Source organism: Protomyctophum parallelum, assembly GCF_964188405.1.
Source record: "Protomyctophum parallelum genome assembly, chromosome: 11".
Lineage (NCBI taxonomy): Eukaryota > Metazoa > Chordata > Actinopteri > Myctophiformes > Myctophidae > Protomyctophum > Protomyctophum parallelum.
Genome location: NC_139707.1, coordinates 33,162,978 through 33,190,905, shown reverse-complemented (window position 1 = coordinate 33,190,905; position 27,928 = coordinate 33,162,978). Strand labels below are relative to the sequence as shown.

Below are 27,928 nucleotides of genomic sequence, written 5' to 3'. Positions count from 1 at the left end.
TGAAAGTCAAGTATCCAAAAACACAAATACTCAGAAAGCAGATATGAACTAGAAAAGTGCCCTTCTTAATTTTGTTGAGGAAATGCAGAGCCAGATCACTCATATAGCATCTCTGAGAATAGAATTCTGGATGAGCAGGACATGTGCAGCATTTTGCACAAAACGGGCCACTCCTGAAAACTTTGGAAGGCAATCTTAGTCAATCAGTGTAGAATCTGATAAATCCAACACTCGTCTTGATCACATGACTACAGAGATCATGTGTACCGATTCGGTTAAGATTTGGATGAAATCTGTGCAATTAACATAAACCTTTGCAGAAATCGGCCTCATGGTGGCGCTATAACCAGCAGTTGTGGAGGGATGTAGGGAAAATGTTTTTCCATGGCCTCTAGAGAGTGCGCATACATAAATTGTATACAGATCGATGCAGTTATGGGTAAAAACAGGAATTCCCCTTTTATAGCGCCACCGTGGCTGATTTGGAAAAAAAAATTGCGGCATGTTGTCCTCTGCCTAATGGAAATGTGCATGTATAATTTCACGGAAATTGCACACCGTTTGTGATTTGTGGCATTTTGTTCGAAACGGACCAATCATGTGACCAATCAGGATGGAAGGGATGGGAAATGGTGCAGATCCGTGTTGACCATATGACTATGGAGATAGTGTATACCGAATTGTTTGATGTATGGAGAAAATGTGTACGAGTAATCTACAGAAATGTGTTTAGCCTAAATCGGTCTCATGGTGGCGCTATAACAGGCCGTTGAGGAATATTTGGGGCAGTGGTTCGTCGTTGGCATCCAGGAAGTGTGTGTGCAAAGTTTGGCCTGGATCGGGCCAACGGTGCCGGAGATTAGCTGGTAACGGACGGACGGAAACATGCACGCACACTGGGACGGAGTGCAAAACATACTCTCTCCCCATGCCTTCGGCCTAGTGGAGACAAACACTCTCTCCCCATGCCTTCGGCCTGGTGGAGACAAACATACTCTCTCCCCATGCCTTCGGCCTGGTGGAGACAAACATATTCTCTCCCCATGCCTTCGACCTGGTGGAGACAAACATACTCTCTCCCCATGCCTTCGGCCTGGTGGAGACAAACATACTCTCTCCCCATGCCTTCGGCCTGGTGGAGACAAAAAAGAAAGTACTTAACTCACCCCCCATTTATTTTCCCTCTCTCAAAGATTTGCACACATTTTTCAAAAATAGCAGATCTACAAGCTCATAGTGGCGCACTATGAGCTTGTATATCTGCTATTTTTGACTATAACCAAACTTTAAAATAATGGTTAAAGTGGTTGAAAGCTAAAGTGACACAGGTGCGTTCCCGCCCGGTCTTAATGGGTTAAGCACAATACAGGAATAAACAGTCGACTGCTAGTGATCATACTGTACATTATTAAAGGAGACAGACTTTCAAAAAGGTTTATTGTAAATTTGCATTTCATTTGTGTACATTTCACCGATATTGAGGGGACCATTGCAGTACTCCTTCAGGATATACAGGAGAAATATTTGATCAAATTACAATACAAACAAAAGGTCAGGCAGAAGATTAGCACTAATTTATATTACATAGATAATCTTTCAGTTTGAGAATTAACAATATATATTATTAATAATATAATAATTAATCAACCTCACATGTTCCCTTTAGAACATTAGACAACTGGACATGTTTAAATAAGATACAAAATAATACAAATAATAGTGAGTTCTGATTTCTTGATTTCTGCTAATAAAGAATGAGTTACAGTTTTTAAGAAATGTTCACCATGACTTTTGTACTATTCAGATTTACTTTTGGTTGTCCTTGAAAACAAAAGGTGTTTGACATTGAATCTCTTCAGGCCTCTAATTCAGTAGTTTCCATCCTTTTCTCATGAAGATTGTTTCCCATTCAAAAGCCCATAGATATTATTTTTAGTAAAAAGTTAAAATATAAGAACTGTGTTCCAAAACTCTGGCGATTCTGTCAGGTAGGTATAGGTGGCTTTGTGTCCTTTGAAAACAAAACGCCTGCGGTTTCCGAGGCTAGGTGTTCCCAAACATTTCAGCTCGAGACACAAAACATAAATGTGGATTCAAACTTATATGAATACAGTTTGAACACCCGCTTCGAAGGTTATCAACCGATAATCACCAGTAGGTTGCTTATCAAGACAATTTTATCAACCAGTAGGTCGATAAGATCGTCTTGATAAGCAACCTACTGGTGGTACTGGTATACTGAGAGCCTACTGACTTACGTGGCCGGTTTAAGACTGATATGAGGTTAGGGAACTTACGTGGCCGGTTAAGAATGATATGAGGTTATGGGACTTACTGTACGTGGCCGGTTAAAACTGATATGAGGTTAAGGGACTTATGTGGCCGGTTAAACCTGATATGAGGTTAGGGGACATACATGGCCAGTTAAAACTGACCAACGCCACGTCGGACGTCTCTAACGTTTCCTAATCACAGCCAGTAGGCTCCCAGTATACATGCAGTAGGTCGATAAGGTAAGGTGATTATCGGTTGATTTTCATTCGAATCCGCTAGTTTGAATGAACCACTTAAAGGACCACAGCTCTCTACAGTACGGTAAGTTCACAAAACGTCTCTGACTCTCACGAACGTCACAGAACGTGATGCGATAAACAGCAGCACGTCATTCATTCACAGTCAAGCCCAACATTCAAGCAATGTCGGAGTCGGATCTAATGCAAACTAAAAGAAAATCACAAACTATACAGAAGAGATCAAATTATTTAAAACGGGACGGTATATCTTTGAATAATCAGTGCAACTTAACGGCAATCATTAAAAGCCTACATTGTTGGCTGGAGTCCCTCAGGGGCTATACCAGCCTCTTGCAGATCTGCTATTTTCACAGAATGTTCGCCCCATAGGGAAGCTAGGCTTCATGTGCTTGAATCAGAATCACTGACATGATCTCTCAACAACAGACCAGATCATCAATTCATACTTTTCTTCCGGATGAGAAAACAAAATCTGCATCCCCCCCCCCCATCCCTTTATCCAAGAACAGAAGATTCTTCCAGAAAAAATGAAACAAAATAATCCAAACCCAGTTCATGGTTATTTCTTCAGAAGCTCATTGAGCTTCAGCCATTCATGCCCTGTTTTAAGCCCAAACCGCACCAAGGATTTGCCACGCAACTCCTTGCAACATGCAACTACTATCCCCAATGGCAGTTGCAACAAAACAGTTTTAAGGCAATGCAAACATCTTGCAACTGCCATTGGGGATGAATGTTACAAGGAGTTGCATCGTCGTGGACTGGCCTTAAAACTGGGACGCCAAGGTGAAAGTGGTTAAACCGAAGATGGCACAAGTTGGGTCATGGCACAGTGTCAATCCTGGCATAATAATAATAATTAATAATACTAATAATGTGTCAAGCTTCTCTTCAACAGAAGCCATTAAGTATCACAGTAGATAATAGAGTGCTGTTCACTTCCAGTAAACATCCCATAATAATCCTCCATGTGTCCATGGCGACGGTGTTATTTCTGGTGATCTGTGGAGAAAGGAGAGAGAAGTTACTTCAAACCTGAAGGAAGAAACGTAACTTTACTGATGGCTGGGTGATATGAATCAATTAAAGTGGTGTTTCTCTTTTAAACACTTCTGGGTATCATTTTAACATTATACTCTGGCTTTTGTGTGCAAATCCAGATGGTTTACAAGATGCTTGATTCAATATTTAGGTATTATATTCAATGTTTAGACATTTGATGTTCATACACGCCCCCTTCCGAATAAGCCAGGGGTCTTCAACGTTTTGGCCAAGGACCCCTTGGCTGAGAGAGAGATGAAGCAGGGACCCCCTTGGCTGAGAGAGAGACAAAGGAGGGATATAATCGATCTATAAAATTGTGTTGCAGAATGAACTTTTTCATTAGATTTCATAGATAGCTTCATGGACATGTTTGACAGCACTATGCTCAGTGTATGTTGGTTCATGTTGATGTGTATTTTTTTTTTGCGATTTAGCATGTGAAGTGAGGGGTGCTCTTATCATCATACATCATCTAATTCTGGCCAATTAGAATTTGCGTCTTCACCTTCGTCTTCAATGTTTGTGTTTACACAATGTTTGTCTTGTTTTGTGTTTACACACACTCTTAAAGCTGGACATAGGAGGGGCTAAATAAAAGATAAGCATTAGGACAGTAGTAGTAGTCACCAGAACTGTACAGTCCACAGACTCCACACCCAATGACTTGCGATACAACTCCTTGCAACATGCGATGACTCTGAGTCAACTGCTTGCAACGTGCCATATGATGCAACTCCTTGGAACTCCTTGCTTGAGTTGCATTGGTTCGGACAGGCTTTAACATAGTTAAAACTGAGTTTTAAGTAGAAGAACAGGTTTATATAGGAAGTACATGGGCGTGTCTGATTTATATAAAATATATAGACATTGAGTCAAGCAACTTAAAAACTGTCTGGGGTGCACAGTACTAGTGCACACACAAGCCTGGATAGACGTTACATAGATGTAGTATACACTATAACTAACTTCTATCAAGACTTTTACAGTATATGCTGTGGACACAGGTGATTGACAAGACGTATTGCATGAAGGTCTAAGCACAATAGACCATACTGTAGTCATGTGTATACAATAACGGTAGAAATTTGGGACCTGGTTCAAATACCAGGTATAGGACATACAAGATTGCAGCATTAAATATGTTGTCGACGTGAAGCATGCTGATGGGGCAACATGCATGCCCATGTGTACTCTTATGCAAGTGCACACGCACGCACGCACACACGCACACGCACACGCACACGCACACACACACACACACACACACACACACACACACACACACACACACACACACACACACACACACACACACACACACACACACACACACACACAGTTAGTTATGCCCAGTGATGCAACCGTCGGCCAACAACAAGCCAAATCCTCGAGGGAGCGATTCGCCCATTTTCAACATATATAATTGGTACCTCACTAAGCTCAGTATAATGAAGGCACCCTTTTCTGTCTACTCACTCTGTTCAGAAAACCTGTCTACTGGCTCTGTGTCTCAGAGGAGGACTGTGGACAGTTTAGAAAATTTGTCTACTCGCTCTGTGTCTCAGAGGAGGGCTGTGGACAGTTTAGAATACCGAGGAGTGCTGTGGACAGTTTAGAAAACCTGTCTCCTCACTCTGTGTCTCAGAGGGCTGTGGACAGTTTAGAAAACCTGTCTCCTCACTCTGTGTCTCAGAGGGCTGTGGACAGTTTAGAAAACCTGTCTCCTCACTCTGTGTCTCAGAGGGCTGTGGACAGTTTAGAAAACCTGTCTCCTCACTCTGTGTCTCAGAGGGCTGTGGACAGTTTAGAAAACCTGTCTCCTCACTCTGTGTCTCAGAGGGCTGTGGACAGTTTAGAAAACCTGTCTCCTCACTCTGTGTCTCAGAGGGCTGTGGACAGTTTAGAAAACCTGTCTACTCACTCTATGTCTCAGAGGAGGGCAGGAGGACAGCTTATAGAAAACCTAGCAGTGTGGGGAAAAGTACTGAACTGTCAAAACCACAATCTAGAAATACTCATCTTCTCGTTACAAGTAGAAGTTCGGTATTTAAAATGTGCTTGGCGTGACACGTTGTGAGCTTGTAGATCTGCTATCTTCAAAGGTTTTTATACATTTGAAAACTTTAAATGGGACATTTAAAACAAATTAAACAAATTCTAAATGAATAGTACTAAACAAATTCTGGACTTTTACTTGTATTATTATTATATTAATTATTTCTATATTGAAATAATTAATACTTTTACTTAAATAAAAAATGTGAGTACCTTTTCCACCACTGAGCATTGGTTAGGACCATGGTTGATAATGGGCAAAGTGCTCTATATGGACAGGAAACCCTTTTGTCACAAAATTATGAGATTGTAGATCTGCTATTTTCGAATAGCTAAAGTATAAAATAATGGTTAAAGTGGTTGATTACACAGTAACCTGACTCTGGAAGAAGCTTGCTTCACTCTTGTTTCACAAGCTACTTCAATACCGCCCCCATCTGGCAGTCAGGTTAGTTACACAGGTGCTTTCCTGGTTTGAATCAAGGTAGATGGAATGGAGGTAAGGTCACCAACGTCATTTTCGCTATCATGCAATTCCGGACGGCAGATTCGTCACACCATGGGAGCCAAACTACACCCGGAAGTTCGGTGGAATGCATTGGAGTCAGTGAGAGCCCAGTGACCAACACTATTTCTGAATGACTGAGATCTTTTGTAAAGTAATCGCTTCTGGAAAATAACAGAATGTTATATAACACATTATTGTCTGCTGTGTTCCTTTTCGATGTGTACACTGTGTAATCTTATTGAGGTATCTAAAGAGCAAAAAGTATGTTTCTGAACGTGCCAAGTATCGCGAGACTGTCTGCCGTTTCCTGTCTGGCAGCCACATCTCGTGATACCTCCGAAACAGAAACGATACCTGCTGCTGTTTAGATCCTCAAATAAAATGATGTACTGTGCACTCTGTGCACATCAAAAAGCAAGTGATTAGAAAATAAACTTTGATATGACTTCTTTCATATTCCTGAACCGATTATATGACACAGGTCTCAATGGTTCATGTTGAGCTGGTGAAGCTGGCTCCATTCACTGCCATGTATTCATGTAACTTCCGGTGCGAGATTTGGCTCCCATGAAAGAGTCATGGCGCAGCACAGTCACGTGACCATGACCTTTCCTTCTCTAAGCTTCCTTGGTTTGAATGGGTTAAGAAGACACATTAGCTGCTAATTTGTCTTCTGTTGAAGAAGTAATCCGATTTAGTAAGTAAAGTAAAGGTAACTCAAAAGTGTACACAAGTAGCAGTGAATTGAGTAAAGGTACTACTGTCCAGCGGTGCACGTTAGTATGGTGACGTTGTTAGAATGCATGTTTATTCATAATTATAATTATCGGACCTTAGTGGTCCACCCTGCTGGAGGGAGGCCTGGAGGGGACCCCCCACGGAGAGCCGGTCACCTTCTCTGCTAAACCTGCGGATGGTTATTATGATTATAATAATTATTAGGATTATGATCATGATCATGCTTATGATTATTAGTATTAGTATTATGATTCAGAAGAAGAATAAATAGTGCCTCATTCACCCACCGTTCTTCAAGATAGGGTAAGTGATTTTCTGTGGTTAAAAAGCTCTACGTATACATTTGTGATAGTACTCATTGCTATAGAGTGTTTGTTCAGTAACCGTGTTAAAATATCTCTATATTTTGATGGTAATTATTGCTATAGAGTAAACACTCCAATTTGATCCAATCGGGATAGAGAACTCAGTCAGGATACAGATAAACGTGGTGATGACACAACGAAAGGAGCAGACACAATTGGAGCTGGAACACTATACAAATTAAGCTGATAAATGGCTACTCTGTCTTGATTGATTGATTGATTGATCTTACTGAACAAATACTCTATAACAATGATTACTATCATATAGTGATTTAACCTTTAAAAGAAATAAAATAATTACTATACAGATAATTATATATATATATATATATAATTTACCCTACCTTTAATAAGAAATGTGTATTTAAATGAGAGTTCCGGACAACCCAAAGAAGAGATCTAGCGTTTGACTGCCCGTGCGGGTAAAACGCTGAGTAACGCTCAGCATGGATTAATTTTTTTTTCTTTTGCTAATTTTCCAGTGATCAATGGATTATCGTCATCATATTACAGTAATACAACGAGTTGTCCGGAACTCTCCTTTAAGGCTACGGTCACAGCTGTGATGATAAGAAATGTGTTCTTAAGGCTACGGTCAAAGCTGTGATGACTCCGGTTGCCGGGCAGGAACCCTGTATCTCCAATCTCCATATTTCAACTTTTTTCATAAATAAATTGTCGCACAAGAGTGTCGCACAAAAGTATCAAAAATAATGAAAGTGGTTTACAAATAATGAATCAATGAAAAGTATTGAGAGGAGCAAAAATAATAACTACTTCTGAAAAGTAACAGTTTTGGACAGCAACCATATTATTATTGAAGAGAACACAGAATAATATATTATCATGATTTAAGCTAACATAACAGGGCGTGGATGTATCATTACATTACACTCTTGTGGTAAAGGGTAACAGGGTTGTGTGGGTGGTGTTTGTACCGTTGTTGGAGTCACAGGGCTCTTCTGTGGTCTCCCAGTTCATGGCCCTCTGGACAGCCTTCTTCCATCGAGAAAACCGGAACTCACTCTCTGTGCCAGGCAGGCATCAGGCAGGCAGGCAGGCAGACAGGCCGACAGACAGACAGACAGACACAGACAGACAGACAACATTAAAATGCCATTTAATGGGGGTCCGTAGACTGTAGCCTAATTCAGGTCAAACCGGGGGGTCCTTGAAACAAAAAATCTGTGAAAATCACTGCCAGAGCCGTAAAAATCTTCTCTTAAATATGGGGCTTCCTTGGCATATATTTTCGAATGGGCGTCCGCCGGCTAATGAGTGTCAATTTGGGGGTCCTTGACATGAAAAAGTTTGGGAACCACTGATCTAAATAACATCCTGTACATTTGATATAGGATACCAGGTAAACAATAAGCCTCTGCATCTGTCTAAAGTTTAGAGACAGATGACACATCTGGCTAAATAACATGCACATCTGTGGTCAAGAAAAACAAACTTAAGAAACAAACAAAAGACACGAGAACAAGTGACCAAGACATGTCTGCTTGGTCGCCATATCTTGGTCAGTCAAAAGTGGTAGAAAGGGATCATGGAGAGTGAAGTGCTTGTATGCTAGGGTTAGACTTCACACTACGGCAGGAAGTTTTGACACTAACGCAAAACTTTGCAAATAACAATAACAAAGTTTCTCCCAGGTTGGGAAACGTTGAGAAATGTTAAATATTATCTGCTTTTAAGATAACATATTGAATTCACACACGGTCATCTGGACAATTCTTTGAAATCTGGTTTGTGGATCCTATAAATCTACATGATGCTGAGATAGTGTAATGACTAAATCTTTCCACTTGGTGGTAGTGTGAGCTACTGGATCGTCAATAACCATGTAATTCCATGCCAGGCTTGTGAACACTGTCTGGCATGGTCTGCAACTATCTATTATTGTCTGCACCAGGCCGAAGGCCTAAGTGGAGACAAGCTCCACATAGCTTAGTTTTTATTTAGTTTTCGTCAGTGAAAAAAGGTAGTCAACCAGCATTTATTGTCATAGTTTAGTTTAGTAATCAAACTGATCTGAGACTGGTATTGTATACAGTGAGGTGGTGTTGTGATACCTTCAGACTTCTTAAACTGCGTTCAGACTTGAATAGTTAGAGCTTGTGATTACATACAAAGACGCAAAGACGTGTACGCCGGGCGACATAAACGAAGCAAACGGCCGCCTGGTATCTTCACCCTGGCTGGATAAATCCAACTGAAGCGACCTTCGCATCCCCCCAACTCCAGGCATCGCGCCCTGACAAAAAATCAGCGTTGATGTTGGCCGGAAACCCCGAAATGTTATGGCTGTTTGGTTTTATTCATCCAGTTCCAACTGAACTCACCGCCAACACTGACCTGTGCGACCAATGTGAAGCGATTGGAGCGACTGGAAACAAATATATACATGTTCTACTGTAGGACGTGACACTGTACAGTGAGGTGGTGGTGTCTGTGACACTGTACAGTGAGGTGGTGGTGTCGTGCTACTGTAGGACGTGACACTGTACAGTGAGGTGATGGTGTCTGTGACACTGTACAGTGAGGTGGTGGTGTCTGTGACACTGTACAGTGAGGTGGTGGTGTCTGTGACACTGTACAGTGAGGTGGTGGTGTATGTGACACTGTACAGTGAGGTGGTGGTGTATGTGACACTGTACAATGAGGTGGTGGTGTATGTGACACTGTACAGTGAGGTGGTGGTGTCTGTGACACTGTACAGTGAGGTGGTGGTGTATGTGACGCTGTACAGTGAGGTGGTGGTGTCTGTGACACTGTACAGTGAGGTGGTGGTGTCTGTGACACTGTACAGTGAGGTGGTGGTGTCTGTGACACTGTACAGTGAGGTGGTGGTGTCTGTGACACTGTACAGTGAGGTGGTGGTGTCTGTGACACTGTACAGTGAGGTGGTGGTGTCTGTGACACTGTACAGTGAGGTGGTGGTGTATGTGACGCTGTACAGTGAGGTGGTGGTGTCTGTGACACTGTACAGTGAGGTGGTGGTGTCTGTGACACTGTACAGTGAGGTGGTGGTGTACGTGACGCTGTACAGTGAGGTGGTGGTGTCTGTGACACTGTACAGTGAGGTGGTGGTGTCTGTGACACTGTACAGTGAGGTGGTGGTGTATGTGACACTGTACAGTGAGGTGGTGGTGTCTGTGACACTGTACAGTGAGGTGGTGGTGTCGTCCTACCTTCAGGGTTGATCTGAGGATGGTATTTCTCTGTGTCTACGTCAGGTAGATGATCAGGGTTGTTACTCCAGACCTCCACCCCCTCCGCCGACCCCGCCGCAATGGCCACACCCAGAGCGGTGGTCTCTGCCATGGTGGGACGAACTGCACGCACACACGTATGCAAAAACACACAGACACACGCACACACACACACACACACACACACACACACACACACACACACACACACACACGTTTCTTTACTATTCTTCAACATAGAGGAACATTATTGGGATTTGGGACTGCTTTTTTACATTGCGTAACTATGCATCCATTTCATGTTCATTTTTGTGTGTGTGTGTGTGTGTGTGTGTGTGTGCGTGTGTGTGTGTGTGCATGAATCTTACCAACAGGCATGCATAGTATATCAGCTTGCAGCTGCATTAACAGTTTGTTACTCGTCATGCCTCCATCCACCTAACAGACAGACAGACAGACAGACAGACAGACAGACAGACAGACAGACAGACAGACAGACAGACAGACAGACAGACAGACAGACAGACAGACAGACAGACAGACAGACAGACAGACAGACAGACAGACAGTATTAAATTGTATTCACAGTATGTAGAATGGAGACAATTCAACAATACAAAAATGCTACGAGGATGAGACCAAACAAAAGCACTAAGACTTGTTTACATCAGGGTCTAAGATATAAATAGCTTCCAGGTCCCTGGTCGTGGAACTACCTGCAGACCAGACTCAAATTGGCCTTGAAAAGTCCCCTGAAGTTTGTGTACATACATATTGTGTATCATGGATGATCACGATGATGCATTGAAGTAAAATTGTATTACTGCCTCGTAATGCTGCCACCAAGGATTGGCCAGTTCTCACTTGAAAAAGAGATTTTGTCTCTCAATGTGTTTTTACTGGTTAAATAAAGGTCAAATATGCAGAAGAACACACACAAACTCACCCGCAGCTGAGTGAGAGGAACTCCACTGTCCTGGTTCATAGCATCTAGGATCTGAGACACACACGAGTTAGTCAATAACCAAACTTCCTGACCTTTGACCAACAGAATTGCACCATTATCTCAGACATTGAGTCATATATGGAGCAATATGTGAAAGTTATAGTCATATATGAAGTCTCAGGGCCGTGTGTTGTCTCGACTAGATGGTGTTACGGTGTACTGAGTAATTAAGGACAACGTGTCACAGACAGACAGACAGACAGACAGACAGACTCATAACAGAGGTGAAAAGGTGAAAAGCTGTAACGCACCAAGATTGATCATTTAAGTAAACATGCTATGAAAATGCACGCAGCCCACCCATCTGACTAACCTGGAAACTAGATTTCACCCCCTCCAAAGTAGTAAGGGCGACCAATCAAGGCCATATCAATCATATGCAAATATATGGGGCGGGACTCAGTGCCTCCCTGCTTGGCACTCAGCATTAAGGGTTGGATTGGGTTAAGTCCCTAGAAGATCCTAAAGTCATGTCCAGGGGGTGTACTTGTACATCATGTACAGTACACTAGGGGATGTACTCTTGTACATCAAGCTGCCTCACTCATGGCTCGGCAAGGCTTACTTATGCCACTGCCGGGCTAGAATCTGATTCTGACCACTTGTCGGCTGACCCCCTAATCTACAAAAGGTTGAGAACCTCTGGAACTGATAAATGTTGTGTAAATGTGTCTCTAACTAACTCACCTCTCTGGTCTGGAAGCAGATGGCCTCCATGTTGTGTAAATGTGTCTCTAATTAACTCACCTCTCTGGTCTGGAAGCAGACGGCCTCCATGTTGTGTAAATGTGTCTCTAAACTCACAGACGGCCTCCATGTTGTGTAAATGTGTCTCTAAACTCACCTCTCTGGTCTGGAAGCAGACGGCCTCCATGTTGTGTAAATGTGTCTCTAACTAACTCACCTCTCTGGTCTGGAAGCAGACGGCCTCCATGTTGTGTAAATGTGTCTCTAACTAACTCACCTCTCTGGTCTGGAAGCAGACAGCCTCCATGTTGTGTAAATGTGTCTCTAACTAACTCACCTCTCTGGTCTGGAAGCAGACGGCCTCCAGCGCAGCGAACGCCAGGTGGTTCCTGTTGGTGAACTGGGTCAGGCCACAGATGATCCTACACGAGAAGAAGTGCCCTGATTATTTACTTTATAGTTTATACCATTCAATCTGGGAAGGCGTCATTGTAGATTTTAACTATCCTATATTGTTGCTGTTGGACGCAAACCGCAATATCTTCATGTTTCAACTTTATTACATTTTTTAATTGTTTTTGTTTGTTTGTAAATGAATGCCCTACTACTATCATATAAGAGTGTCACACACAAGTGGTACATGGAGAGCCAAATATTTTCTTAGGTAGTACTTCAGTATAGCAGTTCAGCTCCCAGCTGGTACTCGTAATGCTCAAACCATCCTGCCACCAAGGATTACCAGCAAGAGGAGGAACTTGCAACACCTGTAAGTAGCTCTAGTAGAAGATTCTGCTTGTAGCAAAGCATCTTCAAGGTTTACTTCACCTGATTGGTCCTCACTAATGCTCATTATATATGGTACCATTTTTGTTTACTCTGTTATGTGTCTCAGAGGAGGGCTGTGGACAGTTCAGAAACCGCCTGCAAGTGACATCGTCGATGGGGGAATCCAAGCTAATAGAAACTGCAGGATTTACATTCCTGGAAAGTTAGCATTGATGGAAGCCATTGTTGAATGGACATTTTTCATCATAGATTTAGTAGACGAAATCAACACTGTGTGTAAATTGTATCATCTGCAGAGATTGAGCTGTCTCACCCCCTGGCGCTGGGCTCCCAGTATGGCGCATACAGTCCAGAGAACGCTGGGACAAAATAACACCCGTACGACGTTCCTACTGCTGCTGCTAGCTGCTCTGCAGGGAGAGAGGGAGAGTGAGAGAGAGAGAGAGAGAGAGAGAGAGAGAAGGAGGAGGGGAATCTATAATCATTGTCTTCTAATATGAATCAGAATTGATTTCGTTGATAAAACGAATCGACAAATGAAAACTAATCTATGATGACACAAATTAAGGAGCATTTGATGTATTACCTTGTGTTGTTCTTGCTAACTGTAAATCGTTCTGGATTAAGAGTAGGATTCTCCTGATCCGATCACGTGATCAGGGCCTACTTGATGATATTAGACTGAATATCGTCTGTGATTTGGGATATTACTATTGTGATATGGCACAAGTGTTCTATAAAAACATAAATATTGGATAGGGAAAAATCAGTATCAGCTAGATACTCAAAATCAAATGATGATGAACAGATCGGGAGAAACAAAACATGATCGGAAACATCTCTGCTAAATTGTAGTTAGTTACCTATCTCTGAGGTGGACTGGACGATCCCCATGTTATCCTTCAGCCACCGCACCACAGCCCCTGCTATGGCCACAGAACCCTGAAACAACCATCACAGGTCAGCACCTTGAAACAACTAGGGCTTTTTGTTACTGCGGTAACTCATTGGCCGCTGTAGTTCGTTTGAGCCATGTGTATCGACGTGAGGGCGGAAGCCACGCTGCCACTCAAGTGACCACTGGCCAATCATTACAGCGCGTCATTTCCGGGACTTATCAAACCCGAACGTCTGCGCTGTGATGCAGGCGGAAGCTTCTGTGAAGCACTAGTCTCGCGTTGCCAGACGGTTGCCTCTCGCAATTGTTGTCTAGTTACGCAAGACTAGTGAAGCACCGACGGCGGAAGCTTGCCCTCACTTTTGCACATATATAAACCCCAGAGCCGAAGGAGGCGTCTACCTTTCTATGTCTATGGGTGTGAGATCCTTCAGATTTCAGGACAGACCCTTTAATTGAAGTGGTTCGCAAAACGTTTTCATCGTTTCTAGGACCTACAAATGAGTTTTGTATTTGGCCACAGAACCCCATCTGAAAATATTTCATGCCAGGGACAAGCTTAGATTCGTAGATTCATCCTATATTCAAATTGTATGATACATTTCAGGAACAACATAAAACTTGGTACCCAGGTAGGTTGGTACACACCTCTAGTGCGTAGCATGCTGGCCGGTCCTTCCCCAGTTTGTAGGCTACCGTGGTCAGCAGGCCGTGTTCCGACATCACAGGCTGGGAGGGGAGAGCGGAGAGGAGAGAGGCCATGTTTGCAATCCGATGGGAGGGGACAGCAGAGAGGAAAGAGGCCATGTTTGCAGTCCAATGGAAGGGGACAGCAGAGAGGAGAGAGGCCATGTTTGCAGTCAAATGGAAAGGGACAGCAGAGAGGAAAGAGGCCATGTTTGTAGTCCAAACTTCGAAACATGTTGCACAAAATCACAGCAAACTCCCACTTACACAAATAATAACATTTTCTTTTATGTGTGTGTGAGTCGATACATCTCACCAGTATAAAGTAATTAAGTAGTGTACTTAAGTAAAAGTTTGAGATTATTATTTTTTTACTTAGTTTTTACTTTACAGGAGTATTTCCAATGTTCTATACTTTTACTTCTACTCCACTTCACCTCAGAGACAAACATAGCCAATACCTTTGTACTTTTACTCTTACTTTACTTGTAACAGAGTGTTTCTACATTGCATTTCTGATTGATTGATAAATGTGTGAGTAGCCTACTGTTTCCACCACTGTGTCTCACCTTGGTGCCAGTGTTTTTGAGCAGGAAGCAGCCGGTCCCGTACCTTCACACAACAAGACAGACAGACAGACAGACAGACAGACAGACAAGATGAGGTTATTCAAGTCTTAATGTAAATAATATAACTCGAGTCATCATCTTACAGGATAGAAACTCAACACACCTATATTGTAAACAGACAGCCGTCTTTACCAACATTCAGCAGGAATGGTAATGTACTCGCATGCATGGACACACAAACACACTTGTTCCGACATACCATACCCTACCCAAACACTAACCTAACCCTAAACTCACGCGGACGCCACAGGTGATTTGTAACCCGCAGCATAGGTGATTTGTAACCCGCAGCATGGGTGATTTGTAACCCGCAGCATGGGTGATTTGTAACCGGCAACGCATGTCAGGAGCGACATGTTGTCGGACTAATGACTGTCGGATGTTTGGTATGTTGGATAAACGTCTGCACCCCCTTGGGGGCGCCTTATTTTACTACTGAAATAGCGTACAATCATTGCTGAAATACGTCAGCAGCACCACCCTGATGATGTTTTTAAGTACAGTACTGGAAGTAAATGCTTGTGAGGGAGATAAATGGAGTCAGTCGGATAGCTTACGTGTTTTTGGCCTGGCCGTTGTTGAAGCACATCTGACCAACCAGAGCTGCTGACTGGTCACCTAGACACTGTCACGACGAGAAGACACATCTGTCACACACATCTGTACTCTATACCTACAGTAGACACTGTCACACATCTGTACTCTACCTAGACACTGTCACACATCTGTACTCTATACCTACAGTAGACACTGTCACACATCTGTACTCTACCTAGACACTGTCACACATCTGTACTCTATACCTACAGTAGACACTGTCACACATCTGTACTCTATACCTACAGTAGACACTGTCACACATCTGTACTCTACCTAGACACTGTCACACATCTGTACTCTATACCTACAGTAGACACTGTCACACATCTGTACTCTATACCTACAGTAGACACTGTCACACATCTGTACTCTATACCTACAGTAGACACTGTCACACATCTGTACTCTACCTAGACACTGTCACACATCTGTACTCTACCTAGACACTGTCACACATATGTACTCTATACCTACAGTAGACACTGTCACACATCTGTACTCTACCTAGACACTGTCACACATCTGTACTCTACCTAGACACTGTCACACATCTGTACTCTACCTCCTAGATACTGTCACACATCTGTACTCTCTACCTACAGTAGACACTGTCACACATCTGTACTCTACCTAGACACTGTCACACATCTGTACTCTACCTAGACACTGTCACACATCTTTACTCTCTACCTACAGTAGACACTGCCACACATCTGTACTCTACCTAGACACTGTCACACATCTGTATTCTCTGTCCTAGACACTGTCACACATCTGTAGTCTCTACCTAGACACTGTCACACATCTGTACTCTACCTAGAAACTAACAAGACTGGTCACCTAGACCAGTGGATCTCAAACCTTTTTGACTCCTCTGTAATTGACTAAAACTATAGCAAAGTTTTCTGTCAAAATCAACACTATGTAATGTGTGAAATTTGATGAAATGAGACGTTCTCTTACCCCTGAGATGGGAACGCCTTCCAGAGAACCGGATTTCTGCAAGAAGAAAACAGAGGAACGCAGTGAATGATCCAAAAAACAACTAGTAAAAGTGAATCTGTACCCAAATGTTTTACTGTACTGTAAAATAATCAATACTGCAGTATAGAAATACTCTATTAGTAAAAGTCTGGAATTTAAAATTTACTTCAGTAAAAGTGCAAAAGTATTGGCATCGAAATGTACTCGTAAAAGTACTCATTGTGCAGAATGTCCCATTTCAGGTTTAAAAATGTATAAAAATATTATGAAAATAGCAGATCTACAAGCTCGCTTGTAGAAATGTTGAGCTTGTACTCAACATGTTCACTTTTTTATTGACACATACCAATAAACAAACGCTGCGAACATTCGTTTACCGTCGTGTGCGATTGATTGAAAACTTTATTTACAGTTTGTATCAAAAACCACAGGAGAGTACAGTTCAGGTCTGCTGCTAAGATAATTTAAAACCCAAGAAAGCACTATGGATTGTTTCCTTTAGCTACTTTGAGGGAGATAAATGGAGTCAGATAGCTTATGAAATAACCTGTGTTCCAAAGCATTTAGACAGAAGTAAATATTTGTAAAACCCACAGACAAACGTAACTACTTTGACTTACAGCTAATAGGGCGTTCGTTTTACGAAATATCGACATACAAGTTGTTATACAAGATGTTGCTTGACAGCAACATTTAATTTCCCTGACAGATCAAAGGAGTTTTAGACTTCTTCTTGGGTCAGACTTTTACAGTCTTTTATAATCTTTACTGTCTTTATCAGTTCAGAACAGGGTTAATGAGATACATCTTATTTTATGACACTGTAACCATAATGTTGTTTTCCTTATTGGAGACTTTACTGTCCTCCTCCAAAGGCCACTACACAGAGATAATCAATACTAAATTGTTTTTATATTGCCTCAGTAGTGAGTTTCAGTCTAGTGTTAGTCGACTCAAAATCTTAGGCCCAAACCACACCAATGCAACTACTCTTTGCAACAAAACAAATTTAAAGACTATTGTGGCAACCTTGAATGTCTGAAAACTGCTGGCCAATCACACCGTCCAAACTTCTTTTGGATAGTCAGAACATTTCGGATGTGAGAGATGGAAACCGCCCCATAACCTCAGTATCCACCGTTGGAAGTTATCCTTCTATGACGTCTTGAGTTTGGAGGTTTCCAGTGCTCGAGCACAGGGAGCAAGGACAGATTCCATCCAAGCCCTACTCACAGCGGCACAGAAGGTTAAATCAGGACTCCGTTAGGTTGAATACTTGTACTTGTACTTGTAAACAAAGTCTGATCCATCCATGTTTGTCTGTTTCAACATCATTGCCACGTTTTGTTTTGGATTCCATCATATTTGTTTTGTTAGAAAAAGAAACATGTATTATGTATGATGTATACATATACATCATTGTTGTTTCCCTCTCCTGTAATGTCTGTGCTAACCCGGGGTTCTTAAAAGAAAAAAAAAAGAAAAAAGAAGTTGGTCACAAAAAAAGAACATTTCGGATGTGCAGGAACAGTCAAACAAAGTTCTGAATGACATAATTTTGGAGTGATTGACAACCCTGTCCCAACAAACGCTGGTGGTTGGAAGTATGTAGTGAAGTCAAACACATGCGAATCTGTCCCCAAAACAAACAGACAGACACAGACACAGACACAGAGACAGACACACACACACACACACACACACACACACACACACACACACACACACACACATACACACGAGGGTTTATGAACTTACCATCCACCCATAGATTTCAGAAGAGCTTCTAACGTTAGGGAGGATTTCAATGGGAACATCAAAGTATCTGAAAACAGACATATTATTTTGTTACTATGTGTTATTACCAGTGTTGGAAGGTAACTATTAAGTACATTTATTAAAGTAGCCTACTGACAAGGTTTATTATGTTAATTCTATTCAGATCCCCTGAATAAATAGAGTTCCTCTGCTGGATACCTTTCAGTAGCAAAGCAGCAGAACAGGAAAGCTAATCAGTGAATAAAACCGGCAGGGAAAACATGCATTTTCAAAACACCTTCAGGAAAATATAAGCATGAAGAGTTGGAATGGCACGTCTGTACTGCAGTACAAGCTCACAAAGCGTTGAGAGCGTGTAGATCAGATCATATTTTGAAGGATTTTGATGAATTAATTTGAAAGCGTTTCACTTTTATGTTTAGAAATTGAAGAATATTTTGATGCCAGTGGAGTAAAAGCATTGAGCATTGAAAAAGGACATACGCATGTAAAGTAAAACTAGTACAGTACTTGAGTAAATGCACTTGGTACCTACTAACCTTTATTAAAGCAGTACTAAAAATACATAACACAATACGGAAAGGAAACGATTTTTTTTATAAAAGGGACCCATAAAAAGGTGTCCTCGACCCACAAATAGGTCCCAAACCAGTGTTTGGGAACCACTAATATATCTGTAGGATAGCAGAAGATAGTTGTGCGTAGGGCAACAAAAACGTCAGCTACAGCCCTGCCGGGGCTAGGCTAAACTTCCGCTCTGGATGGGGGGCTAACGCTCCGGTTCGGACTCTATCCTTTATAGCTCTATGGTAGGATACCTGCAGAGCTCGGGGTCCCATTCCAGGTCATGGATGTTGAAGAGCATGGTACGACTGGCGTTGGAGACATCCGTACAGTGGACCCCTCCGTCTCTGCCTCCTGTCAGACACTGAATATGCAAAATAAAAGACACATTAATATGGTCCGTTCAGCGTTCACAACCAAGCATGATGCTAACTATAGCGAAAACCGATAATTATGTCAGAAATCGCTCTGAAAGTAGTCTTGCGTAGAAAACTATTCCACAATCTCGGAATGCTATATACAGTCTGGAATTACAGCTCCCGAGAGCCGAGTAACAGAAGCCGTCTCTGCTGCTCAGACCAGAAAGATATTCGACCAATCACGATGCTCACGGAACTGTTGTCCCATTGGAAACACAAACGAGACGGGACCAGAGTCAAACGAGCGGGAGATACATGTTATTTGTGCGTGGATAGTGCTTTGCTTTGAGTACGACTTGTTTTTGCCACAGCACCAAGCTTTATCGTTTACTCATGGACAGCACTTCCGTTCTTCAGACTGTATGACGGAAGCATTTGAAAATTGCGAGAGGCAACAGTCTGGCCACGTGTCTGGCCACACATTTGGATCAAACGATATCGTTCACCCACTGCCGTTGCAGTTGTGGTGTGGGACTACATATATTGTTTAAATGATGTATTTGCCTGCCTGCCCGCCTGCCTGTGTTGCGTACCCAGATGATCCAGGAGTCGACGGTGCCGAACATGGCTCTCTGCTCCGCCACCGCCTGTCTCACTTCCTCCACGTTATCCATCATCCAGCGCAGCTTCACTGCACTGAAGTACGTGCTGATAGGAAGACCTGTCTTATGCTGCACACACGTGCGCGCACACACACACACGCACACGAACACGCACACGCACACACACACACACACACACACACACACACACACACACACACACACACACACACACACACACACACACACACACACACACACACACACACACAAAGAACGGGTGACATGATGCACAGACATGTGAAGATACAGACTCAAACACAATGTAATAATTGCGACAGCAGGTAATAATCTATAATTTAAAAAACAATGAACAAAAGGTGATAGTCCTACCTTGAGGTGGTCCTTGTTTCTGCCAGGCGTTCTGTTGATGAGTCTCTCTACGGTTGACTGAGTCCGCATGTCCAACCACACTGCAGTGCGCACGCACACACGCACACGCACACACACACACACACACACACACACACACGTCACTTCCATTCAGAAATATATATTTTGAAATATTTTTAAAGATATATTTTTTAATTCCCATTTCTGCTAAGCAGCAGATACAGTATAAGCTAGTAGATCTACAAAATATATTATAGTATGTGCATTTGACTCAATAATATGTCCATTTGACTCCATATTATGTGCATTTCATTATGTGCATTTGACGTCAACTCACCGATAGCATTGTACAGAGGCTCTCCTGTCTTCTTGTCCCAAACCAAGGTTGTCTCCCGCTGATTGGTCACTCCCACCGCTGAGGAGACACAACACACACAATCACATCTAGCTATCCACACAACGTGCTATCCACACAGATGACAAAGTGCAAGGACAGAGTGAAAGACATGAACTTTACAACGGTACATTGATTTCCAACATCTGGTTATAAATGGGACCAACTTTGTTTACACCCAGTTCTAGCCATTACATTGAATGAAAATAGATGTCACTAGACATATAAATAGGTAGAGAACTCTGAGCGACTTAAATGTACTGTAGACTGCTAGCTGTCGTAAAACACTGACACAAACTATAATACACACACGCACGCATGCACACGCACCCCAAACCTTTTATATTGGATACATCAATCTTGAGTTGTCCCAGTTTCTCACAGGTTCTCTCCAGACACTCGTACACTGACTGGATTATCTCCATAGGATCCTCCTCCACCCATCTGATTGAAACATGAAACACACGCATGCACACACACACACACGCACGCATAAACATTGAACATGTGATGTACACTTACCAAACGCAATAATGGTTTGATCTTTATTTACATAATACTAAGGTTGTGTTGTGTGTCGATGTATCTATGGGAGAATGCATGTCATACAGCTCTATTCCTAAACATAATATAGAGAAACACAGCATCCAATACAACAATACATGACAATACAAATGCTATTGGGCACATGTTTCTTTTTTAAATATATTTTTTAACCCATTTCTCACCCCTGTTTCAATCATCTAATGTGATCCTGGGCTCTACACACCCTCCACCAACCTGGGGAGAGCAACGGACTTGAACTCATGCTTCCTTCATGCCTGAGTGTCCAAGTTCCTCCTTTGCACCTGACAGGGGGGAGTTTCCCTGGTTGGACGTAGCGCGTGGAAGGAACACGTTATTCCAACCAGTTCCTTTCCCCTCCATCAGGCGTCCCGGCTGGCCAGGGGGAGGCAGTTTAGAGACCAGGATTACTGCATGTTTTTTGTGAGGGTACCTACCCTCGGGGACACGGGGAGAACATGCAAACTCCACACAGAAAAACTCCACACAGAAAGGCCCTTTCGCCAACCCCGCCTTCGGGTATGGGCACTGATGACGTGGAGGAGGAAACACGCCGCCAGCACCCACAGTGTCCCGAGCGGGAATCGAACCCAGGACCTTCTAGCTGTGAGGCGACAGCACTACCAACTGTGCCACTGTGCCCCCTTGGGCACATGTTTCAGTTGAATCATTAACTCAAAGATACCATCATTATTATTTGACCAATAGTTTACTACTGTAATAACAATAATGGTCTTATTGTTGTACAGTACCTAGCTTAAAAGGTCAAACTCATTGAAGGGGAAAAAATCACACCCATGTGAAGTAAGTGGTGCAACTCTGTGTGGGGGTCCCCGGGGGGGGGGGGTCCAGACCCACAGGAACACACCCAGGGTGCCGGCCCGGTGAGCCCGAAACGGTTGAGAAATGACAGTTACCATGTGGGGGTCCCTCGACTGTACCCTCTACTGTACTGTACTGGCACACCTGAAATCACTATACAGTTATATGTGCTTGTGTGTTTGTGTGTGTGTTAGGTTGAGCACAGGTGGTGAAAAACAACCATGCTGTTTTCATGCTCATAGCCAGCCAGCCAGCCAGCCAGCTACCCACACACATACTCACTTAAGGAAGTGGTTTGCACCACTTAAAAATGTTTTAGGCCATTTACATTTTAGGTCAGGCCAACTCAGTGTGTGAACTCACCCCTCTTTAGGGAAGCTCTGTTTGATCTCCACCTGATGGTGGCTGATCAGCTCTGCTGTTTTAGCGTTGAACACCTGCAGGGGACAGAGGTTAGGAGTAGAGAGAGCACTGGTATTAATAACTAACCACTCCCAACATTCCTGGGTGGAACATTCACCAAAAATAGCCGACTTGCCATACTATAGGCTGAAAAAGAATGCACCAAGTACAGTTTAACTCAGGTCTAGAGGGTCTAAGTGATTAAACTGAAGTGACATCGATAGATTCCAAATTATTGTATAAGTATTGTGAGGTACCCCTAAATAAGATTAATTTTTTAAATAGCTAGAGATTAAAAGTTAAAGTGGTAAAAAATTACTTTGATGCCACGCTGGGCAACACCCACGCTGTTGTAGAGTGCAATGCTGGAATTTCAAGGTCAAGGTCAAGATAAACTTTATTGTCCACAAGGGAATTTTTTCTTGGGCTTTGACCCCAGCTACAACCACACATAAAACATCAATGACAACAAAAATACATTACAGAGGGAGACACAACATTACACAATTGCACACATGATGTGGATAATCTAGCCTCACGCAGTTACTGCTGTTTCAGAGCCTCGTTCAACATCTTAGTTGTTGGTACAAACGATTTCTTAAATCTGATGTACTTTCACTTTGGTTCTTTGTATCTTCTCCCAGAGGGCAGAAGTACAAACTCGCCATTTAAAACATGGGTAACATCACTGACGATTCTTTGAGCCTGTTTTAATTTGGCAGAAGTAGCGGGATTTGGGCGGAAGTATAGCTCAAGGAAATGACGTTGACGCTTTACAAATCTGTTTACATTCTCCGTGTATGAAACAAGTGTTGTGATTGGTCGGAAAATATCGTATCGGGGGGAAAAAAGATGGATGTTCCGGCCCAACACTTCCGGCTATGCACTCTCTGCCTTAGGTTGTGACCAGGCTTTTCTCTTCGCAGATGAGTAAGGCTGGGACCGAGGCTACTTTGATGCTATGTTTAAAAATAAAAATCCAGGGCCCCTGACCCCCGGACCCCACTTTGAGAACCACTGACTGCATTGCTGAGTAGCCATACGAGGTCAATGAAACACTGGAGTCACCTTGTGTGTGTTTACAGAGAGGCCATCGACAGAGTCACGACTCTCTTTGATCACGCCGCTATGTGATCGCACCACGGTTCATTTATGGCACGTGCTTCATCCACATCCATTAACCACTTAAACCTTAGAATCTGCTAAACCTTTTCCCACCCTACAGCAAATCTCTTCGCTGAAAACTCTCTCTGCTGTACTCACAGCGCACATCACAGTATTTTAAAGCAGTTGTTCTCAACCTGTGGGTCCAGGGTCCTCGACATGAAAAATTTGAGAACCAATATATTAGACATCAGAGACACACGGGCAGTGCAAAGGGACAGAAAACAAAAGCAGGAGATCAATGTGTGCCAACCCAATCAGGGAGAGTTGGCACGCATCTCAACCCAGGGAGAGTTGGCATGCAAATCAATCCAGGATGAGTTGGCACACATCTCACATAACATCCTGAATGTCTAAATAAAGACCCAAAATACAAATGAAGACCTCATGGCTCCCACCAAAGGTCACTATGGACATTCAAACCCACAACACCATGATGAGCACATTACGGGAGAGAGAGATCTAAATTTAATATTGGACAGATTATCAACATATACCGGCTTACTGGCCCACAACATCTACTGTGCCGATACCTCTGAATAATAGCCTAATATATTAACCGGAATTAATAACTGATCGTTCCCTGTTTTGGACTGTTACATACATAATACATTAAGAACAGGCTAAGAAGATTTGAGGTTTGTAAGAAAAGCATTACTACAGTAATGGCCTATATAAAATATATTTCCTGCACAGCATGCAGTCAAATCTTAAGTTTTAAATAATCCTTCTGCAACTCAGGAGAATAAGCCATGAAATAAAGACGTTTTTAAATGCTTTGTTCCCTAATGTGTCGTACTGTTTCCTAGCATTTTTGCTAAATCCGGTGTATTTACACTGCATTTATGTAATGTCCATTAATATGCATTGTCCCATCTAAATTAAATAAACAAATCAAGTAAAGTAAGTAGGTTTCCTACTAGAGTGTGTGGGGGAAGGAATAGGATATAACACACTGTTGAGGTTAACCAGATAACTGTCTGTCACAATGAGGGGGAAGGAATAGGATGTAACACACTAATGAGGTAAAATTTCTGCAGTAATGAGCTCAGAGAATTAACACAGTGTGCTATCGTCTGCTGTCCAATAGACAAACACACACACACACACACACACACACACACACACGCACACGCACACACACACACACACACACACACACATACACACACCTTTTTAACCTTCTTGTATGTTATCAATTAAATTGTCAGTGTCAGGGTATTCCAACCTCATACCCTGACATAAATAAATTGAAACGTCTCACACACACACACACACACACACACACACACACACACACACACACACACACACACACACACACACACACACACACACACACCTTGTGACTCCTTGCACAACCTTAGGAGAGCACAGGTCATGTGACTGGACTGACACTGTTCCAGTCGATGTGCGTGATGTGCGTGATTCACCTTTATACTTTATTACACACCAGAGCTTCACTGAGTTCAAACAGGCGGCATGCCAGATTTCGGAGCCTGATGCCGATCTTGATTTTGAAGAGACTAGCTGGACCAACTGATTGCCGATGTGACCCATGTTTGATGCACAAGCAAACAACTAAATAAACACATGAACTGAATCTTATCTACAATCTCACACCCAATATACAGGCACAGATACCGCCAAACTGATAGATATATATCAGTCTGGCTGTAATGTCAAAACAGACAATCTTCCACTTGACAAAATGTAAGAGAAATTTCCACAATCTACTGAACAGCTTCAGCTTCCCTTATAAGGACTGGACTTTCATCCAAAACGACAAAGATCATGTTTACAATTCCACGGGACTCAATAAAGATAATGGTAAATCCAGGTCAGTAACCTACAGATACGGCTCAGGAGAAGTATTATAAAGGTGGTGTAAGTGATGTTGTTTGGGTAAGACAAAAAAGTTTTGTTAAAACGCTAAAGCTCTATTATATTGTGATAGTATAGCCTAATAATTGCTATAAAGTGTTCAGTAACAGAGGTCTTCCCTGTCTCTCCAGCTCTTTAATAAATACTTCTTTCTCTTTAAGAAAATACTTGTTCATGTGATGATGTGGGTCACCAATTTCATCGAATCAGGAGAGAGAACCCGTTTTATAATCACCTTCAATTTCATAGAACTCCCCAATTGCAATTGCATCTGCTAGCTTTATTTGGTTTCTTGACTTCTTTCTTTTCAAATCTCAAATGAAAACATCAGATTTTAGTGTCAGTGACTCAGAGGTAAAAACAAAACATGCCCCTTCAAGACAAAAGAAAAACATTTTGGTTTCTTGACTTCTAATTACAATTTTCATGTCAAGTACCCCCAAATTGACACTAATTAGCCCACGGACCCCCATTTGAAGAGATATGCCAGGGACCCCCATAAGAGAACAGTTGTACGGCTCTAGCAGTGATCCTCAACCCATTTAATTTCAAGGACCGCCAGTTTGACATGCATTAGTCTACGCCTCTACGGGCCCCCATTTAATGGGACCCTATCTCTGGGACCCTCAATTTATATTGTAAAATCAATGTTAATTTAACTCTGAGAGTGTACAAATGGAACCAAATGGACCCGATCCAATTGTACACTCTCAGAGTTACAGACCCATAAGGGTCCATTTGGTTCCAAACCATCATGTAGCTGGGGACCCCCTGGAACTCCCTCAAGGACCCCTGGGGGACCCCACTTTGGGAACCACTACTGTAGGCTATGTATATGAGTTTGGTTCAATCAATGAGTTCGCATCAATCAATTACTATCAGAATATAGAGCTATTTAACACACTAGGAGGAGGGGGTGCCTTGTCTGGTAGCCAACAGTAAACACCCAACACTTTACACCGAATTAACTTTTAATTAAATATGAATGAGTGTTCTACACTCTTCTATACCTGTAGCCTACAGGATCTCCTTACTGGTCAACAGAAATACCTTGAAGACCCTAACAGGAGCCCTCATACAAGGTTTCTTCAACTATGCATGCACGATGCACCCCATACCATGCACCTCAAAGGCCCTTTTGTTTGAACTGTACTCATTCTACAAACTGCGAATACATTTTTCAATCAATCAATCAATCAACCAACCAATCGATCAATCAATCAATCAACCAATCAATGCCCAACATTTTAAACAAGTTGCACAAAATCTTAGCTCCACTATCGCGGTGGGTGAGGTTCCAAACATGGCTAACAAAATCCTAACTTGTATTTAAAAGGTCAGACTTAAAGCACGTTACACTGAATTAAGTCTTCTACACCAGTGGTTCCCAAACTTTTTCGTGTCAAGGACCCGCAAATTGACATAAATTATCCCGCAGACCCCCATTTGAAAAGATATGACAGGGACCCCCATAAGAGACGATTTTTACGGCTTTGCAGTGATTCTCAACCTGTTTAATTTCAATTACCTCCAGTTTGACATGGATTAGGCTACAGCCGCTACACAGACTGGGGGTCTTTAATGGCATTTCTATCTCTGGGACCCCCAATTTATATTGTAAAATCAATGTTAATTTAACTGTACTGAGTGTACAAATGGAACCAGTTTAGGGTCCATTTGTACACCCCCTGGAACTCTCTCAAGGACCCCTAGGGGTCCCCGGACCCCACATTGGGAACCACTGTTCTACACTACAGTACACTTTACACTACACTACATGCTGTGTATCTGCTGAGCCGGTAGAGGGCGCACCATACATCTATTATCACATCACCTTAGCTGACCATGAGCTCAATCCAACTAGCCTGGTTCATTGTTGGTACTATAAATCCTCGACCCGGCGTGTCCGTCAGACCAGACGCCCGTCCGTCAGTGTGTTAAATAAATGAATGTATGTGTTACTCCAGCAAGCAGTGTACAGCTGCAGCATGGAACCAAAGGGAAGCAGATATAGAACCAAATAACGTGACTCACTCTCGTCTCGCAGTTATAGTGCATTTATAGTGCCAGTCTGCCAGAACAGCATTATGGATATTTTAGTTCATTGACGAACTCCTCACCAGAAACCTTGTGGAGCTGGTCCCCTGGTCAATGGCAGCGACCAGAGGGTCCGTCATGATGTCTTCACAGTGTCTGGTCACTGTCACTGGAACGCCGTCTGGACCCTAGGTTCCGTGTGGTGGTGTGGTGTGACAACGGCGAGAC

General features: G+C 42.6%; 1 protein-coding gene across 2 annotated transcripts; it reads right to left on the bottom strand.

Moving 5' to 3' along the window:
- Positions 1-3,102: 3,102 nt before the first annotated feature.
- Positions 3,103-27,928, bottom strand: LOC310867208 (glycerol kinase-like). 2 transcript variants are annotated; one of them, XM_083777089.1, is made up of 21 exons: positions 27,784-27,928; positions 22,577-22,650; positions 21,165-21,271; positions 20,771-20,848; positions 20,434-20,513; positions 20,032-20,169; positions 19,334-19,443; positions 18,495-18,561; positions 16,716-16,751; positions 15,710-15,777; positions 15,093-15,135; positions 14,485-14,565; positions 13,802-13,880; positions 13,252-13,348; positions 12,490-12,574; positions 11,406-11,456; positions 10,828-10,897; positions 10,439-10,582; positions 8,183-8,272; positions 6,974-7,048; positions 3,105-3,536 (listed from the first exon to the last, which is right to left on the bottom strand). In XM_083777089.1, exons 1-20 carry the CDS (start codon positions 27,838-27,840, stop codon positions 6,975-6,977), a joined length of 1,629 nt encoding a protein of 542 aa, XP_083633215.1. In that variant the 5' UTR covers positions 27,841-27,928; the 3' UTR covers positions 3,105-3,536; position 6,974. The 2 variants fall into 2 exon arrangements, with proteins under 2 accessions (XP_083633216.1, XP_083633215.1); XM_083777090.1 differs by lacking the exon at positions 6,974-7,048 and having other exon boundaries at positions 3,103-3,536.

What these genes read in the sequence shown, in the direction of transcription:
- LOC310867208 (XM_083777089.1), bottom strand. Translation starts at nt 27,840, where the DNA reads ATGACGGACCCTCTGGTCGCTGCCATTGACCAGGGGACCAGCTCCACA. An exon ending in TGATGTATCCAATATAAAAG is followed by an intron (nt 20,849 to 21,164) that starts GTTTGGGGTGCG and finishes GTGTCTCCTCAG; the next exon opens with CGGTGGGAGTGACCAATCAG. An exon ending in TCCTCAGATCAACCCTGAAG is followed by an intron (nt 8,273 to 10,438) that starts GTAGGACGACAC and finishes TGCCTGGCACAG; the next exon opens with AGAGTGAGTTCCGGTTTTCT.